Here is an 18,172-nt window from a genome sequence, read left to right as displayed (position 1 = left end):
GCATTGGTGCATCAAGAGTTGGATAGGAAGAGTTTGCAGCTCATTTCAAGCTTGTTGTAAGAGGTAAGATTGTTTTTTTTAACATTATTTTGTTTCTTATATGCAAAAATTCCATTTTCTATTCATTTATTTTGAAAGTTTTACATTTTCTTGTATGCAAGATCTTTTGTATGTTTGTAATTTGTATGTAGCATGTAGTATGTAGTTGCACTATGTAGGGTTGTATGTAGGGTTTGTAAATTTTATTTTTTTTAAATTGTAGGGTTTGACAAACCCTACAATTTTTTTTAAAAAAAATTTACAAACCCTACTTTAGTTTTTTTGAATGTATGTATTAATTTTATTTTGTATTTGTAATGTTTTATTGCAGCAAACTTCACTTTATTATTTGCCTCAACTTCAACTTTCACAAAACTATCCTAAAATGTCTACTTCAGCTTCTAGACCCCCCATGAGAAAGGACCCTGCTTGGAAATATCATGAGGATTTTCCAGGGCAAGGAAAGGGGCAAACAAAATGTATGTTTTGCAAAACAATATTCCATGGAGGTATATATAGGCTGAAATACCATATTGCTGGTGTGCATGGACATGATGCCGAACCATGCCTAAAAGCAGTCTCTGAGGCCATACGTGATTGTTATGTAATGGTTGAGGAGATTGAAAGAAAAAAGAAACAAAAGGAAGATCGAGCGGTCATTGGGAGAGAGACAGTTTTAGGAAGAGGGACACAGTTAAGTTGTGTTGGAGGCCCTTCTTCCTTACCTCCATATCGTCCCACTCAGTTTGCTACTGCTGGTGCTTCCGTTTCTGCTTCTGCTTCTATAAGTGGCAGTGCCACCGCCACTTCTCATGCTCCTACCACTAGTAGTTGTAGTGGGAATGTTACCATTGGACCTAGGATTCGTAAATCTAGGTTGGATTCCTTCTTTGTGCCTCGCACTATTCCTGGGTCCCAACCGTCACTTGAGGGCATGGGTTGGAACAAGGAGGTCCATGATGCTGCTAAAATGGCAATTGGCAGGTTTTGGAGCTACAGCTGTATTCCATTCTTTGTAGCCAGGTGAATGTTTTACTAACTTTTATGTTTGATAACTTTGATTGTTTTAATTTTTATACTTAACTTATCTCATTGAGTTTCTTTGCGACAGGTCTCCTTATTGGCAACAAATGGTTGATGCCATTACCATATGCGGGGCGGGGTTCAAAGCCCCTAGTGAGGGTGATTTGAGGGGACCCATTTTGTCTCAAATGGTGGATGATGTGAAAAAGGACTTAGATGAACAACGCCACATATGGAGCACTAAAGGTTGCACCATCATGACTGATGGTTGGACGGATAGGAGAAATAGAACTCTCCTTAATTTTCTTGTTTCTTCCGTAGGTGATTGATTAATTTTAGTTTCATATAGTCTTTAATTTTTTATTTTTTATCTAATGGTTTATTGAATGATCATTGACCTAGCTTTAATTTTTTATTTCAGGGGGCACCGTTTTCATCAAGTCCATTGATGCCTCCGCCCATTGCAAGAATGCCACCTACCTATGTGAGCAGATAGAGGAGGTGATTGAAGATGTGGGTGAGGAGAACGTGGTACAGGTGGTGACCAACAATGCAGCAAATTATGTTGCTGCGGGTAAACTTTTGATTACAAACTAATTTTGTTTGCAAATTAATTACTATCTTGTAGTTTGTACCTCCATTAATTACAATTTACAATGCAACAAATTATGTTGCTGCAGGTAAACTATTGATGGAGAGGCACCCATCTATAGTTTGGACTCCATGTGCTGCTCATTGCATTGACCTCATGTTGGAGGATATTGGAAAAATCCCATGGGTCAAGAGATGTGTAGAAAGGGCAAGAAATGTCTGCAAATTTGTATATAATCATTCATGGGTGTTGGCTCTTATGAGACAATACACAGAGCAGAAGGAGTTGCATCGTCCAGGAATCACAAGATTTGCCACAAACTTCCTCACATTGCAGTCCATGCTTAGGTCTAAGCCTACCTTGAGACGTAAGATTGTTGGTGAGGAGTGGTCTTCCTCATCCTATGCTACCACCCCTGCAGGGATAGAGATGGCAGACTGCATTTTTGATGAGCAAGGCTTTTGGGTCCCTTGTGATGAGATAGTGAAGGTAATTTTTTTATAAATTCTACAATTTAGCTTCATGTTTTATAACTTATTATATGTATTCTCTTATTTGCTCATTTTTCTAAATTACACAATATTTTCAATTTTGCAGTTTGTTAAGCCCTTTGTGGTTTTGTTGCGAGTTGCGGATGGAGATAAGCCCACAATGGGCTATATATATGAGGGCATGGATAGGGCGAAGGAGGCCATCAGATTCGTCTATGGAGCAGATGAGAGCAAGTATGGTCTCATTTGGGAGATCATTGATAGGAGATGGCATCATCAGCTACATAGGCCCATCCATGCGGCAGCCTATTATCTGAATCCGGCATTCCGTTTTATCCCTTCTTTCAAGGCTGATGCGGAGGTCCTTAATGGGCTATATGCAATCATGGAGAAGATGGGACCTACTGGTACTTCTCAGATAGACCTTTTTCGAGAGCTACAGATGTTCTCAGATGCACAAGGGGAGACCTTCTCTCGTCCTGTCGCCAAAGACGGTAGGACAACTATGATGCCAGGTAAAAATAAATTGTTAGGCTTAATTTTAGTTTTATTCAATACTATATTGTAACTTGTTAAATGAGTTCATGAGTGAGACTGATTTTATTTTATTTTTTCATTTCAAACTCAGATCATTGGTGGAACTTTTTTGGCCCAGAGACACCAAATGTTCAGAAGTTGGCCATTCGTATCTTGAGCCAACCATGCAGCGCATCAGGTTGTGAGCGCAATTGGAGTATGTTTGAGCACATACACTCCAAGAGGCGCAATAGATTATCTGTGGAGAAGATGAATGATCTCGTCTTTGTTCACTACAACCTCCGCCTGAGAATGAGAAAGAATGCAACAGTTGACATGTCTCCTATCATTCTAGATGAGGTTGATCTTGAAGCAGAGTGGGCCAATGAGAATCAGACAGCTCCTGGGACTCCTACAGCTGTATTTAGTGATGATGACATTGATTGGATCGACCAGGTAGATATAGAGGCTGAGGCCGTAGCCATGGCAGAGGAGGAGCAGAGAGCACGAGCAGAGACAGGAAATACTGAGACTCAGAGTGACACAGTTGTTCCTAATGTTGGTGAGCATGACACAGCCGTTCCTAATGTTGGTGAGCATGGCATGGTGTCACGGGGAGCAACTATGGCTGCTGAATCATCCAGGACCTACTTTAAACGCCTTCGCAGGGGACCAGGGCGAGAGGGTGCACGGCCCTCTCAGCCATAGGCTTGTACCCTTGTAGTTGTATTTACTATTTAGTATTTACTATTTACCTTTGGTATTTGTATGAAACATTTGATGATGATCATATGATGACATGGATTTTTTATTCCATGAGTTTTGTAATATTGTATACATTTGACAATATTTATATATCTATGTTTCTTATTTTCTTCAGCTACAATTTGTGTTTATGCTTATGTGATTGATGTATACTTGTGTATGTAATCAAATGAGCCGAGTTTAATGATGTTTTTGTGTCTTTAAGGTGTATTCAATAAAGGGTGTCTGAAACAAGTTTTAAATCTTTAAAAATCTCTAAATTTCTTGAGTTTTTCACTTTCCCGAGTCCAGCCGAGTCTGGAGCCGAGTTTGACGCCGAGTCCCGAGTCCGAGTCCAAGTCTGAGTCGGCCTTGCCGAGTCCGAGTCTTGTTTCATTGATTCAAACCCTAGCCACATTTTTAAGAAAACGCCATATGCAGCAAAAACGGCTATCAAAATGGCATGAGAATTGGTCAAATCTTCATCCAAACAGTTTGACAAAGCTAACTTTAATTAGTACCATATAAACATTAGAGTATAAAATGTACCCTATAATTTCTATTTAAAATTTCTCTATCATGCAAGAAAACTGCCCCACCTTATTAGGCAACATGAATTGTACCATCCTAGAGACATTGCTACTGCAAATGCTGCAATATGAGAGCAACAGAGTATGTGATAGATTGCTCTAGAAGGTGCTTTTTATCATTCAAAAGTGTCCCTGACTTGTGCAGCACCTTAGCCCGTTAGAAACATCCTTTGCTATTGAAATCCTTAACAAGAAACACTTGTAGAATGCAGCTGGAATGTTGATATTTGATTCCAGGCATTAGAATGCAGTCTGTAGCGGCAAACAAATCGTGGACACGAATGGAATTTAGAATTAGGATTTTACTGCTTTACCTTCACATTTTTATAATGTTTTAGGGTTTAACTATTTTATATTAAATATTTCTTTCCTTAGAGCAAAAATTAAGCAAACAAGACTGTACAGAACTGGGCTGGTTCAAACAATCTGCAAATTTTGGATTGGATATAATATGGATCAAGAAGAGCCTGACCTGGTAACTATGTTTTCAAGAAACATGTTTTGTCTGATAATATAAGTACACTTTCTTACATTTATCTCACCCTGAAATATTGTTTACACATATGATAACTACGAAATTAAAACTCAAGATATTCAGCAAAGCAATAAAATACAATGTTGCTCCTCAGAGAGTGGCGTAAGCCCAACAAATGAAATTCTATTAATTTACAAAGTTGCTAGTTCAATCCAATATGACAAGGAAAACTCAAAACCTGGGGCTTATCTAGAGAATCCTTGTAAAGGTTGAGACGTTGGCAGCAAATTATTTTGGACAACCAACAAGAAGCCAAAGCTACAGAGAATTGTAAAAAATGGGAGCCAAACAAAACACATTAATGGAACACTGAGAATTTGCAAAAGAAAAAAGTGGAGCCTATGGTGAATCAACAAAAGGATCAAGAAGAAAATGAGACAACAGTAAATGCAGAAATTTTCTATGAATACAGATGCTATTTGATATTACTAGGATAATTTTATTCCACATCAGGCTAATAAACACCAACATTTTGATAAGAATTCCTAAAAGCTTCATACCAGTATCAGTTGGACTTCTTATCTCATTATTTCCATGCTTTCTCCTACCCATTTTCTTTACTTGTTCAGAAAAGCTTTTAGCACTGCTTCCCACTTTCTCCATTCTGCCTGTGTCATTTGATTCTACTGGCACCTTGTTATCTTTGATGGGAGTTGAGTGTGTGGAATCCTGATTAACAGTAACTGTTTGCTTCTTTCCAGCAGAGGCTTGTGGGTGATTGCGTGCATTGTCAAACCATTTGTGAACCTGGACAAATGTTCATTTCATGTTGAAAGAAAACATAGCAATATTATTATGATGGACAAAGACAAATTAGAGAAGCCACGTTTGATTTAACACAAGAAGACCATTAATTACCTTCTTGAAAGAGATGCCAAATTCCTTTGCTAAATCCTCTTTCAAAGAGCGTGATGGAAAACGGATCTCACCAAAAACGCTGCGAAACTTCTGCATTATGATGTAAACATATTACCTTAGATAGATTCCAGAGAATCCCCGACTAGCCAAATAAAAAAGATGAATAAAAAGTAGGAAACATTTTTAAACATACTAAAAGGAACAACAAGCACTCAAACATTATTACAAAAACATACAGTTTTTCCTTCAAAATTCCATACAATTTTTGTGTTTCCTCTTACCGGTTTTATTTATTGGGATAAGATTATATTGGAAATGAAAGCAAATAGCAGGCAGTCATACATAGAATATTTAGTGAAGAAATATTTAGCTGGCTTGAGAACACTGAAATTGTATTTAGGCATGTTGAAAACAGTGTAACAAGACTCACCTGGACTCATGAAGACTCGGTGAGTCTCAAAGCAAGTGATCTTGACTGAGTCTTGGGGACTCAAGACTTTGATACCCGACGAGTCCTGCAGGCTAGACTCACCATGGCTGGGGAAAAAACAATCAACAAAGATAAAAGAAGAAAAAAGAAAAAAACAAACATAAAGTGCTAAAAACACTTCAAATCATCTACACCATAAAAACACATCCATTTTGTTTTCAAACACAGAGGAATGGAAAACTATTTCTTGAGAAAAAACTATATGCCACTGGAGAGAATATCAACACATTGGTTGACTAAAAACTATGTTACCCCGAGTTTCCGAGACGGGGACGACAAGGGGTGGGGGTACACGTTTTTGGGACGGTGATTTTTTTTGCCAATTTTGGGGATGGCTAGGGGATGACAAAGGCGGCTATATAATAATAGGGGAAATTAAAATATATAAGGAAATTTAAAATATTCATATAAAAACATGAATAAAGCATGCACATATACATTATAGAACCTTAACATATAAGAACTGTAAATGATGTTCAATTCTCAATTCAATATGCAAGTTATATTCTAGTGTATATTTTCTTGATCTATGTATTATCTATTTATATGATAAATCTGACTATCTTCTTTTGTATGGCAGGTGAGAGGAGCATTTATTGATTTCGATGTCCTTCTCACAAATGCCAATTGATATGTATATGCAAGCTGGGTACGATCAAGCAATGCCTTGACCAGTCAGACATGACCGATCAAGACATTACTTGATCGTGCCCCTTGGCTTATCGCAGTAATTACAAACGGTGCAAGTTTAACAAACCGATACCAATTGGTGTATGCTTAACTTAACAGCCCGATACCAATCGGTGCGTATTTACCTTGCCACCCGATATCAATCAATGCAAGCTTACATTGCCACCCGGTACCAATTGGTGTTTAGTTAATCCGATAATCATTATTGTTCACTGTTAAATATATTAACCGATATAAATGTATTCCGATTTAATAATTGGTGAACACAAATAATATAACCGATATTAATCGGGATTCTATGCTATAGGATGATTCTCGATAGTTAAGCATTTGATCAAACTAAAAAGATTGATCATATACAAATGAAGAATGGTTATCAAATGAAAGATTAATAGCTTGAAGTTTTTCATCATAATTTATCAATAGGATAAATAATTGAATGAGAGACTTCATTTATCTCTCATTCAATCATTTATCTTACCAAAGCTATCATGCATTAACACTCCCTCTTAGCTAGGTAAGATAAATGAAAAACAATATATCAAGCATCACAATTCAAATGATGGTTAGTATTCTTTACACAATCTGACTTTCTAGAAAATCATATCATCTAATCACATGATATGAAGTATCACCTAAACACGTGATACAAATGTCCATCACGTCAATCTTGTGATGACAGGATATCACCTAAGCATGTGATATCAGTATTGCCTAAACATGCAATACTTAAGGATAATCATATGAGAAGGATTAAATTCTCATCTTATCCAAGTTGTGGTATGTGCACCAACATCTTATACAAATGTTTTACCACAACATAATCATGGCACATCCATGACACACCAAAGATCCAACATGATAACTGATCTGGACATCATAAGATCGTCACCTTATAATGTCTACATACACGTGTTCATCATCTTGAGAGATCGTCACCTCTTTAGATGTGAACCCAGGGGATAAATTCAAAAATGTCCTATCATGACAAAGAAGTTTACACATGAAACATCTTATTGAAATGCAAATACAGATTACAAAGCAAATTACCTTTCTATCATACCTAAACCTTTTCTGAAGTGATCAACCTTCACTCTGGAAAGAGGTTTGGTCAAAATATCTGCAGTTTGATCTCCTGTACAAACATATTCTAATTGGATCACATTCCTCTCTACCATATCTCGCACATAGTGGTATGGAATCTCAATATGCTTGGATCTGTCATGGAACACTGGATTTACTGAGAGTTTTATTCAGCTTTGATTGTCACAATGTATAACAGTGGGTTTCATAGGCTCTCCAAACAACCCCACAAGCAACTTCCTAAGCCATACTGCTTCTCGGGCAGCCATAGAAGTTGCAATGTATTCAACCTCGATGGAGCTTTGAGCTACAGAAGACTGGCTCCTGCTGATCCAAGATATCATAGCTGAACCTAGACTGAAGCAACACCCTGAAGTGTTTTTTCTGTCAGTCACACATCCAGCCCAATCTGAATCGGTAAATCCATGTAGGTCTATATCAACTTTCTCATATTTGAGACCAAGGTTCAGAGTACCTTGTAGGTATCTCATAATGTGTTTTACTACAACTAGGTGTATCTCCTTAGGTTCACACATAAACTAACTTAGAGCATTAACTGCATAACAGATATCTGGCCTTGTATTTACCAGGTACATCAAGGACCCAATCATTTGTCTGTATTGAGCAGGGTCAGTGGGTTGTGACTCTGCTGCTACTTCTTTAAGTTTATGTAAATTGGTTTCCATAGGAGAGGTCATAGGCCTACAGTTTAGCATTCTGAATCTCTTCAAAATGTCCAAGGTATACTTTCCTTGGTTTAGTATAATGTTGTCAGAATTCTGCCATACTTCCAATCCTAGGAAGTAATGAAGGAGCCCCAAGTCCTTCATATCAAATTCTTTGGATAGATCTTTCTTGCATTGATCTATAAGGTGATCATTTCCTGTGATTAAGTAAGTATGTCACAATATCTTTGTACCATTCATCATGTGTGACGTCTTCTAATTCATAAACTTGCTGGATTAATCTTGGTCCATCAATTGCCAATGTCTGCGCCAAAGCTTGCCCTCGAACAAGTTTCATGGGCTGGATTTCAATATCAAATTATTGGATAATGGCGACCCACTTACCTCTTCTTTCTCCTAATTCATTTTGCATGAGAAGAGTCTTGACTGCTGCATCAGGCACTATTGCATAAATCTTGGCCCTCAGGAGGTAATGTCTGAATTTCTTAATGGCTTTTACTAGGGCGTATGCTTGCTTTTCAATGTTGGGATATCTAAGTTCTGCATCTTTCAACGGAGTACTCATGAATGCAATCGGATTCTCATCCCTTTCTTCACTTCTCTGGGTGAGAATAGCGGCACAAGTGTAATCGGAAGCGAAGGAATATAGATAGAAAGGCTTGAGGTAATCTGGACTGATCAAAACTGGTGCTTCTGTGATTGCGGTCTTTATTTCCTCAAACGCCCTTTTGGCTTGTGGAGTCCATTCAATCTTTGCGTCCTTCTTTAACATTTCATTCAAAGGTCTAACAATCTCGGCAAATCCGGTAATGAACTTTCGGACAAAGTTGATTTTGCCAAAAAATGACTTGAGTTCCTTTTTGCTTGCTGGCAAATTGATAGTGGATATAGCCTTTACTCTTTCGGGATCGATGGATATTCCTTTTTCTGAAATGACATGTCCTAAAAGCTTTCCTTCTGTTACTCCAAATATGCATTTCTTCGGATTGAGGGAGACAGCGTATCTTCTGCACCTTTGGAAGACTCTTCTTAAGTCATCCACATGATCTTCTCTTTGCCTGGAGAAAACTGTGATGTCATCCATATATATAACAATACATTTACCAATTAAGTCCCTGAAAGCGATATCCATAGCTCTCTGAAATGTGGCCCCGGCATTTATAAGTCCAAAAGGCATTCTCTTGTATGCAAATGTTCCCCATTTGGTGGTGAAAGCGGTCTTTAGTCGATCTTCAGGTTCGACTAGAACTTGATTGTATCCTGAATATCCATCTAGAAAGGACATCATCTGCGATCCATTGACAATCTGCAACACTTCATCCAATGATGGTAGCGGATAATTATCTTTCTCTGATGCTCGGTTGAGATTTCTGAAGTCAACACACAATCTGATTTCTCCATTTTTCTTTCTGACAGGTACCAGGTTGGCGACCCACGTCGAGTGTCTTACTGGAAAGATGATCTTGGCTGAGAGCAGTTTCTTAACTTCTTGGTATATCAAGGGTTCCAATAAAGGATTAACCGGTCTTTGTCTCTGCCTGAATGGCTTGCTTCCTGGCTTCAACGGGATTGTGTGAGTAATAATTGCAGTGTCATAGGTCTTGAGATCTTCATAACTCCATGCAATGACATCTGGGAAGTCTCTCATGTTTTTCAGGATTCCATCTCTTTCAGTCGCTGTGCAGGACTTTCCAATGAATACATTTTTAGCTTGTATATCATCACCTAGATTGATCGTGTCGCACATGTTTCCTTCCATGCTGTGATTTTTCTTTTCTTTCAACTTGTCAGGATCAAAAATTCTTTCTAATTCTACCATTCCTTTTGGAATAGTGTTTGTCTTTAAATTCAAGACACCTTCAGCATCGAATTCTGCTTCACCTACTTCATCTTCATCAATGATTTGTGTTAAGAAGACGTCTGTGTTGGTTAAGTCTAGAATATGCTTGTCGTCTTCGAAAACCTGAAGATTGGTGATGTTGTCTGGGACTGAAGGAACTGATATTAACTCGACTGTGAACTTCTTCAATCCTTCCATTGCTAATGGTATCAAGGAACTAGCGGCCTGTGCAAGTGAATTCGCTACTTGATTCTGATGTCTATAAATCGAATTGATATTGAAAGCTTCAAAACTCCCAATGAGATCCCAGACTCGATTTCTGTATCTGGTCAATCTTTTATCATGGCAAACATACTGCTTCCTGATTTGTCTTATAGCTATTTCCGAATCTCCATATACTTGTAGTATTTTCGCCCCCTTTCTGATGGCTAATAATAGTCCATGAATCAAGGATTCATATTCAGCTACATTGTTGGTGCAAGGGAACTGTAATCTGTGAGCGGCAAGGTAGGTTTCTCCTGTTGGGCTAATCAATTCGTAACCAGCTCCAGATCCTTGTTTAGATTTAGATCCGTCGAACCTTAATGTCCATATTCGATTTTCTTGATTTTCTGTCTCCTGGTCTTCCTGACTTTCGGATGATGTGTCGGATAAAGTTTCATCTCCTACAGAACTCTCGGTCTCTGAATCTTGAATCTCTTCCATAATTAGTGCTTGCGAGGCTCTTTTGTATACTTGTTCTAATGCAATCTGGCATAAAGCACAAGATAGTTCCGAGTGGACGGCATTGTGAATTCTACACCAATTTGGAAGAAGCAAATCTCGGACGGATGCTAAGTTGCCAAGTTGCACACTTTGCTGTATGTTTCTATGTACGAACCTCCTGAAATTTTCAAACATTCCCTCATCTTCTTGGTCGGATCCTTGATCACTTTCAATGACCATCTCTGTCGATTCTATCACTTCTTGCTGGCTATCTTCATCTTCTACGTTTTGTATCATCAAGACTTCTTCCACCTTAGGCTTGTATGTCCCTAGGTCGGACTCTAAAAACAGGACTTCATTGTCTTCCCCATATTCAGTTATCATCAACCTCAACCTTGGAGTGCTGTCGATCTTGATTTGATTCGGGACTCCTCTCCATGGTAACCACATGTGTGCGAAATCAGTTGATACATATCCATTCAATTTTCGTGACCAATCTCGACTTAGGAGCATCCCATATGAATCTGGAATATCCACCACTGAAATATCTATGAAGTTCTGGACTCTCGGGTCCGCGGCCAATTGCATATGAATGTTGTTCAATTCGCCCATGACTGGGACTTCTGTCTTATCCAGCTGAGTGACCTTTCTCTTGGTAGGAGCGGGAGTTATACCTAGTCTTTGACAGACAGCCAGGGGCATCACATTACTGGAAGCTCCTGAATCATAAAGGCAATTGTGTAGTAATTTTCCAAATATTCTAACTGATAGCAGGAACGGTGCCGGTTCATCTTTTCCTTGGGAAGGGACTGAGGACTCCTCACTTTGATGTTTGACTTCATTGATCTTTGAATGATCGTCTTTTGCTAGACTCTCCTCTGTTGAGTAATAGGCTTTGTTTGTGGATTTTCCTTTCTTGACCACATCTTTCTTAATCGCTACTTCCTTTTCTGGAAGAGTCTGGCTAGTGGCGAGGCCTTCTTTGACGGTAGGCCGAGTTTTCTTAGTCTCGCCCCTTTTGAGTAATACTTTTCCTTCCAACATGTCTTCCTTTTTGGCTGGGAAGGTTATGGTCTGGACCATGCATTCATTTTGTTCGGATTGTCCTTGGTCAGTGGCTTCCTCTTGGGTCACGTTGATAGTGGCTTGAACATTTGACCTAGCTGTACTAGACTCACTTAGGCTATTGATCACTGCTTCTTTGATTTCTGACACCTTGAGCAACTCGTAGAGTGGTACACTCACTTTAACTTTCTTGAGTTCCTCTAACACCAATACTGCCAATCTTTTTATTTCATTGCCTACAGGGGGTGCAATATTCCTCTGTCTGTATTCTTGTGTGTTCTGCGGGTACTCCGGATTATTATTGGCTTGGGGATCCGGCGGAGTAGAGAAATTGTTCGAAGGAATTGATGTAGTCAAGGGTTCTTGATTTCTTTGATTTCTGTGATAAACTCTTTGGTTCACACCTCCCGAAGATTGGTGAAAGACTTCTTTTATTCCTTCAACTAGGACACTATTGTTCAATGGTGGAAAATAATATTCTGAATCTTCAATGGGTCCATTTGCAGATGCAGGTGGGAACTGGGATCCTGGTGGTACCATTGGTCCATTTGCAGATTCTGGTGGAAATCTCCCATTTTGTGTTTGACTAATTTCTTCTTGTGAATACTTGCAGGTTTCAACAATCATGGCTTGACCGTACTGCGTGGTTGGGACCATTTCGTATCCTGTCGTAGGCGGATTTTCAGGTGGATCAGTGCTGCGCATCTCTTGTTGGAAAATATCGGCCGCGATCTTGAATTCAGGACACTGCAGCTCAGAATGTTGGTTCGTATTGTGGAGTCTGCACCAACTGGACAAGGCTGCTTCTGCTAAAAACACTTTACTTGTAGAAGGATTTTCTTGATTCTGCGAATTTGGAGGATTGTCTAGTGGCGTCACCACATTTCCATTGTTGGGAGCCGTATTCCATTGTCTCCTCTGGAAGCCTTGGTTGTTATTTCCTTGATAGTTATTTCTGAACCCTTGATTGTTGTTTCCTTGGAAATTTTGATTGTGATTGATCCTTTGCATGCTTTGGAGTTGATTATTCTGGTTCCTCAGGTGAGTCACTTCAGTTGATAACTTCTTGACTTGTTCAATCAATTCTTTCATTTCGTCCTTTTCTTCTTGTGTCCTTGATGAACTCGTAGCATTTTGCAGGTACACAGGTTGTGCGGGTGGAGCTTGAGAAATTGGAGCTCCAGGGTGAAGGACCAACTGATTTGCCGGCTGTACGCTCGGATATGTTGCTTGCGGAATTGGATTCATGACTGGAGTTTGGTTGGCCGATGCCGTACCAACTGCCTACATCTGGTTCGATGCTGCGACAGGTCCCATGTGTAGTAGTGGCCCAGTGATATTCTGTCCCATGTGCTTACTAACTTCAATAGCCTTTGCGTACGCTGCATTTAGATCATTCGGGGTTGGATGCGTCCTTACAAACATAGCAGTGAGATGATCTAAAGCTCCATAGTAAATTTCCCTTGGATCTGCAATGAGATAAGGAGGACGTAGCATTGTGTATGCGAGGTGAAACCTGTTGTTGAAAGAAGTAATGGGTTCATGTTCTCTCCTTCGGACCTCAACAAATTGTCTATACAACTCCGCTGGTGTAGTTGGTATACCAAATTTTGCAATAAATGCATCTTTCATTGCGTCCCAAGTCCTAATGGACCCTGTAGGCAAGTGAATGAACCAAAAGTATGCCTCTTCTCCCAATGAGTAGGGAAAAAGCCTACATGCCACATCTCCATATTCAATTTGTCTGTTACGAAGGTGGTCTTCGAACATCTTGATATGATCTTCTGCCGTGCGATGGAAATCACTGACATTGAACTTAGAACAGAAATGCTCTGGATTCTTCGGCATATCATGATAAACTGCAAATTCCAACGGTGATGGATTGTTGACTAGCCAAGTCGCACCATTAAGTATATGAGGAGGAGGAGGAGGAGGCGGAGCACGTTGAGCCATCGTACTCTTTGAAGCTTGAGAGTTTGAAACTGAACTCTTCGTTTGAGAAATTGCCTGGATACTGGATTGGATCGCTGCTTGCACTTGTTCTTGAAGAACTTGTGATGACTCAGGAGATCCTTCCAATCTTAGTTCGAATTCTTTGGGAGTGTCCTCTCTTTTGACTCGCTTCGCTTTTGAAGTAAACTGAAGTTCGCCTAGATTCTTGATGCCTGGTGTCGACCTCAATAACCTTTGATGTTTCTCGGGCGAGAAAGAACCAATGCGATCCAGCGTGAAGTCTTGCGAAGATTTATTGTGGATTCCTTTGATTGCGAAGTTCTCTAGCTATGACCCTTTGATGTTCTTCGGCTCTATCTTCTTCTTGTTCCAAGATGATTCTTACTCTGTTATACTCAACTTGACTTCTCCTTGCGTTCCACGCTACTTGATTCAATCCTGAAACGATATCTTCTTGAGTATTGCCTATCTGTAAATTTGGTTGCACTACTTGATTCAATCCTTCATGTGGCAACACCATCGTACTTCATGATCATGTTTGCAATGTATTCCTCTTCAAAATTTTAGGACTTTCGGAAACTCGCCCTCCCTCTAGCACCAATTCTGTTGTGCGCGGGAGGAGGGACAAAAGTCCTGGGTAACTCCCTGCGAATATGATTATCTATGAATAGCTTGATAATGATCGAGGCATGATAGTACTAGCCCTCCCTCTAGCGCCAATTCTGTTGACGTGTATTTTGTACACCATCATACACAGAATAAAATACCTAAAGGCATCTTATCCTCTCTTGAATAAAGTCTCTAACTGCTGAAGATTCGCATGAAGGATCAGTTAGGATGACTCCAATGTTCTGGTTAGTAGGGTCTCTACGTGTGGATAAGCTCCAGCGGTATGATGTGATTTGTTGTGTCCTCAAGGGGCATTACACTCCGAAAGTCTTTGCTAAATTAAAGAAGCTTTCAAAAAATAACAAAAGGATAGGGTTTGCAAGAGGTCTAATCTAATCTAACCCTAGGAATGACTTCATGTGGACAAGACTTGGCAAGATTCTACCAACTTCAATTTCGCCATAAAATAACAACTCAATTGAAATTGATGCGATCTTCTAAGGTAACAAATGATTTTCAATGCATCAAAGATCAAAGACACTACCACGAAGGTACATATCCAAGATACAATAATGATTGAAGGTTAAGTGATTCAAATATCTCCAGTCGACCACGCAAGGCATTCCTACAATCAGCAAGAAGCTAGTGGTTTGGATTGCGAATCCTACCAAAGATCGAGTCTCACACTATGTCCTTCAAATTAACACACTACTTTGATTGAGCATGATTCAAATGAATTGAACAACCATGAAGATAACCAAGAAAGTTGCAACAAAACACCATAACTTCAATATTTCATTGATTTCAAAGTCATCATGTACAACAATTGCTTGAATTCCTTTCCTCAAACTCAATCTTGCTACAAAAATAAATTGTTTCTAACTCTAATTTCTCTAATACATCAAACTTTCTCTCTAATCTCTTAACTATCTCTATTACAAATGAAATGAAAATGAGGGTATAAATAGCATCCTCAATTACAAAGAATGGTCTAGATTGAAAGCAGATCAACGGTCAAGATCATGACACCTAAACCTTAATTAGGGTTTGTTACAAAAGTTCCCCTTTTATTGCACAACATTAAATGCATAGCCAATTATAAATTTGGCACGAAAATCTAGGAGACATAGACCAATGACAATTAGGGTGCCATGTCAACTATAACAACCTCTCATCTAGAATCTTATTCCCTTTCCAATGCTCCTTTTTAGCATATGCAATGAATCTTGATACGATTCCCTCGATCTCAGCAATTGGAATCTCGAGAAGATTCTTCATTCTTCTTCCAAGTGGATGACCTGATCAAATGCATCTAGAAGAGCTGCGTCCCATGTAAGTTCAAGTTCCTTAGTCTTTTCAATCAGGAGCATGGTAGCAAACATCTGGTCCTGTTGCTCATCTGTGATATTGACGTCCTTGCAAAAGATGACCTTGATTCTATCTTCCAATTCTTGCAAATCCACATCTGTCTCAACTTCGATCCTCCTGCCAAGAATGGTACGTAGTACCTCAAATACTCTGTCCTGGATCAGGTTGATCACCTCCTCAACATGACTGCACCTAGTACTGATGTCCTCAAAGAGAACTTCCTTCATCTGGAGTAAGGTTGACCACTGAAGTAAACTGTGAGGTCCTCCATCCATAATCCTTTCTTGCGCTAAGACCTTCCTCGATGTTTGTCTAATTACTTTCAAGACAGGAATGATAACATCCTTGGTATGAGCAAAAGCGGCTACCGTTATCATCAAATTGTAGATGATCTCAAGAACCTGAATAGCCCTATGAATAGTCTTCATCATCCTTGTTGCAAATTCTAAGGCAACTGTATGAGATTTATCCATCCAAGTACTCATACGCTGGACCATACTCCTGAATCTCTCTGCTTCACCAATTGATTGAAGGGGAAGTGCCTGTATAGGTGATCTTGCTGGATCCTGACGTCCTAAAGGCTGATTGAGATGGCTGAAATGTGTTCTCCATGCACCGACCTCTCTCTCGAGCTTTCTACTCTTCTCCATTTCTTCTCTAAGCTTGTCCTTCAATGCCTCAAAGGAATCTGTGGCATCATCTAGTGTCTCCTCGGCTGTGGATGGACCTAGCTCAAATGTCTCTACATCATATTCCTCTGCTAGGATCTCACCTTCGTACTTGTCTACTGCCGGTGTAGCTATCTGCAATTTTCTGAATCCAGTCTCATCTCTAATCATCTTGGACATCTTGGTGGCCTTTCTCTTCTCTGTCACTTCCTGGGAATGTCCAACAAGGCTCTCTATATCAATCACATTGTCTTCGTCCTCGATCACAATCACCTTTGTTAATCTTTCCTTCAACCAATCTGGAATGGCTGATCTTGTCTCTCTAACCTGAATCTCCTTATGCAATATTTCTTCTTCTCTGTGAGGAGATGTTACTTCATCATTATTCTTGTCTTCATGTAATTCATAATCTTGGAGAGATCCACTTGGTGACCCTTGAGGTACCTGTCCTTCTTTATCATTCTGAACCATCGACTCCATAGACTCCTCCACTTCGAGTGTCCTTTTCTCTTGTCGAGAAGATGTACCGGATGAACGATCTCGGCTGGCCTCTTGTTTCTTCTTGGAAGATTCTCTCTTTCCAGGTCTCTCTTTCCTTTTCGAGCCTCTTGGATGGAGATCACCTTCACTTGCACTTCGAAGGTTGCCTTCATTTGCATTTCTGGGATTAGGATTACCTTCGCTTACACTAGCTCCACCTTCGGCTGGCCTCTCTTCCAAAGTGAAAGTCATAGCTATGCCTTGCTCTCTCAACTTCTGATGCTGCACATCAACCCATCTGCGAGTACAAGACAAGACTGGAGCCATCAAAGCATCTAGATCCACGACCTCGGGCTCATTCCAATCTAACCTTACTGATTTGCTTTCCCGATCATAGGATGACTGGAGATGTCTGCCACTGTCCTGTGCTTGGTCGGCCACTCTGTAAATCTTGCATTTCCTAATGAAATCCAAAGGCAATCTAGAATGCATCTTTCTTTTTACTTCAAGATCATCCAAGAGATTCATCATGAAATCTTCAATCTGAAACTCATGCTTAAACTTCCTACCGACTGTCTCCTCTATATATCCATGTGGATCAAAGCTTTCCCTCAAAGCAAAGAATGAAAAAGAATACAAAGCTAACTCCTTCTCTACGTCATCCATGGCTAAAGCATTAGGACATACCTCAACTGAATTGCCCAATATGATAGGTACCGGAACTCCATTTCCATGTCTGTGTCTGAATGCCTTCGCATAAGCTGCCAACTGTCTTGTTACCTCAAGTAACACAATTCTGTCTATCGGATATCTTGGCAACATGTATGGGGGTGAAGGACATCCATGAACTCTGATATAAGTAAACTTCGGAAATTGGATAAACCAAGCACCGTACCTCTTTACTAGTTCCTGTGCATCCTGAGATAATCTGTTGTGAATCCCGCCTTGCAACGTCCTTGTGATGTTCATAGTGAAGGTATCATTAACTAACTTGTAGTTGCTTCCTGGCGGATGATGCAAGTGAACATAGGAATCACAAACTCTGACCTCGTCGGGTCCTCTTCCAATCACTCCTCTGTGAGGTAGTCTTGCGTACTCGAAGCTCCTGATCAAGGCATAGATGACGTATGAACTCATATAGAAGGAC

The 18,172-nt window shown here is 39.8% G+C and overlaps 1 protein-coding gene across 6 annotated transcripts in view; it reads right to left on the bottom strand.

Moving 5' to 3' along the window:
- The window catches only part of LOC131041027 (homeobox protein HAT3.1), a 171,382-nt gene that overhangs the window by 8,477 nt on the left and 144,733 nt on the right, over positions 1-18,172 (bottom strand). For all 6 annotated transcript variants that reach the window (XR_009104958.2, XR_009104959.2, XR_009104960.2 and 3 more), the window contains 2 exons: positions 5,389-5,478; positions 5,031-5,277 (listed from right to left, as the gene is read on the bottom strand). Coding sequence is in view for 3 of the 6 variants with exons in the window: in XM_057974010.2 (XP_057829993.2) it covers positions 5,031-5,277; positions 5,389-5,478 (337 nt within the window). In the remaining 3 variants the exon portion in view is untranslated. The remainder of the gene's footprint in view (positions 1-5,030; positions 5,278-5,388; positions 5,479-18,172) is intronic.

The sequence above is a fragment of the Cryptomeria japonica genome, chromosome 3 (assembly GCF_030272615.1).
Source record: "Cryptomeria japonica chromosome 3, Sugi_1.0, whole genome shotgun sequence".
Taxonomy (NCBI): Eukaryota; Viridiplantae; Streptophyta; class Pinopsida; order Cupressales; family Cupressaceae; genus Cryptomeria; species Cryptomeria japonica.
This window is presented reverse-complemented; position numbering and strand designations above follow the sequence as displayed.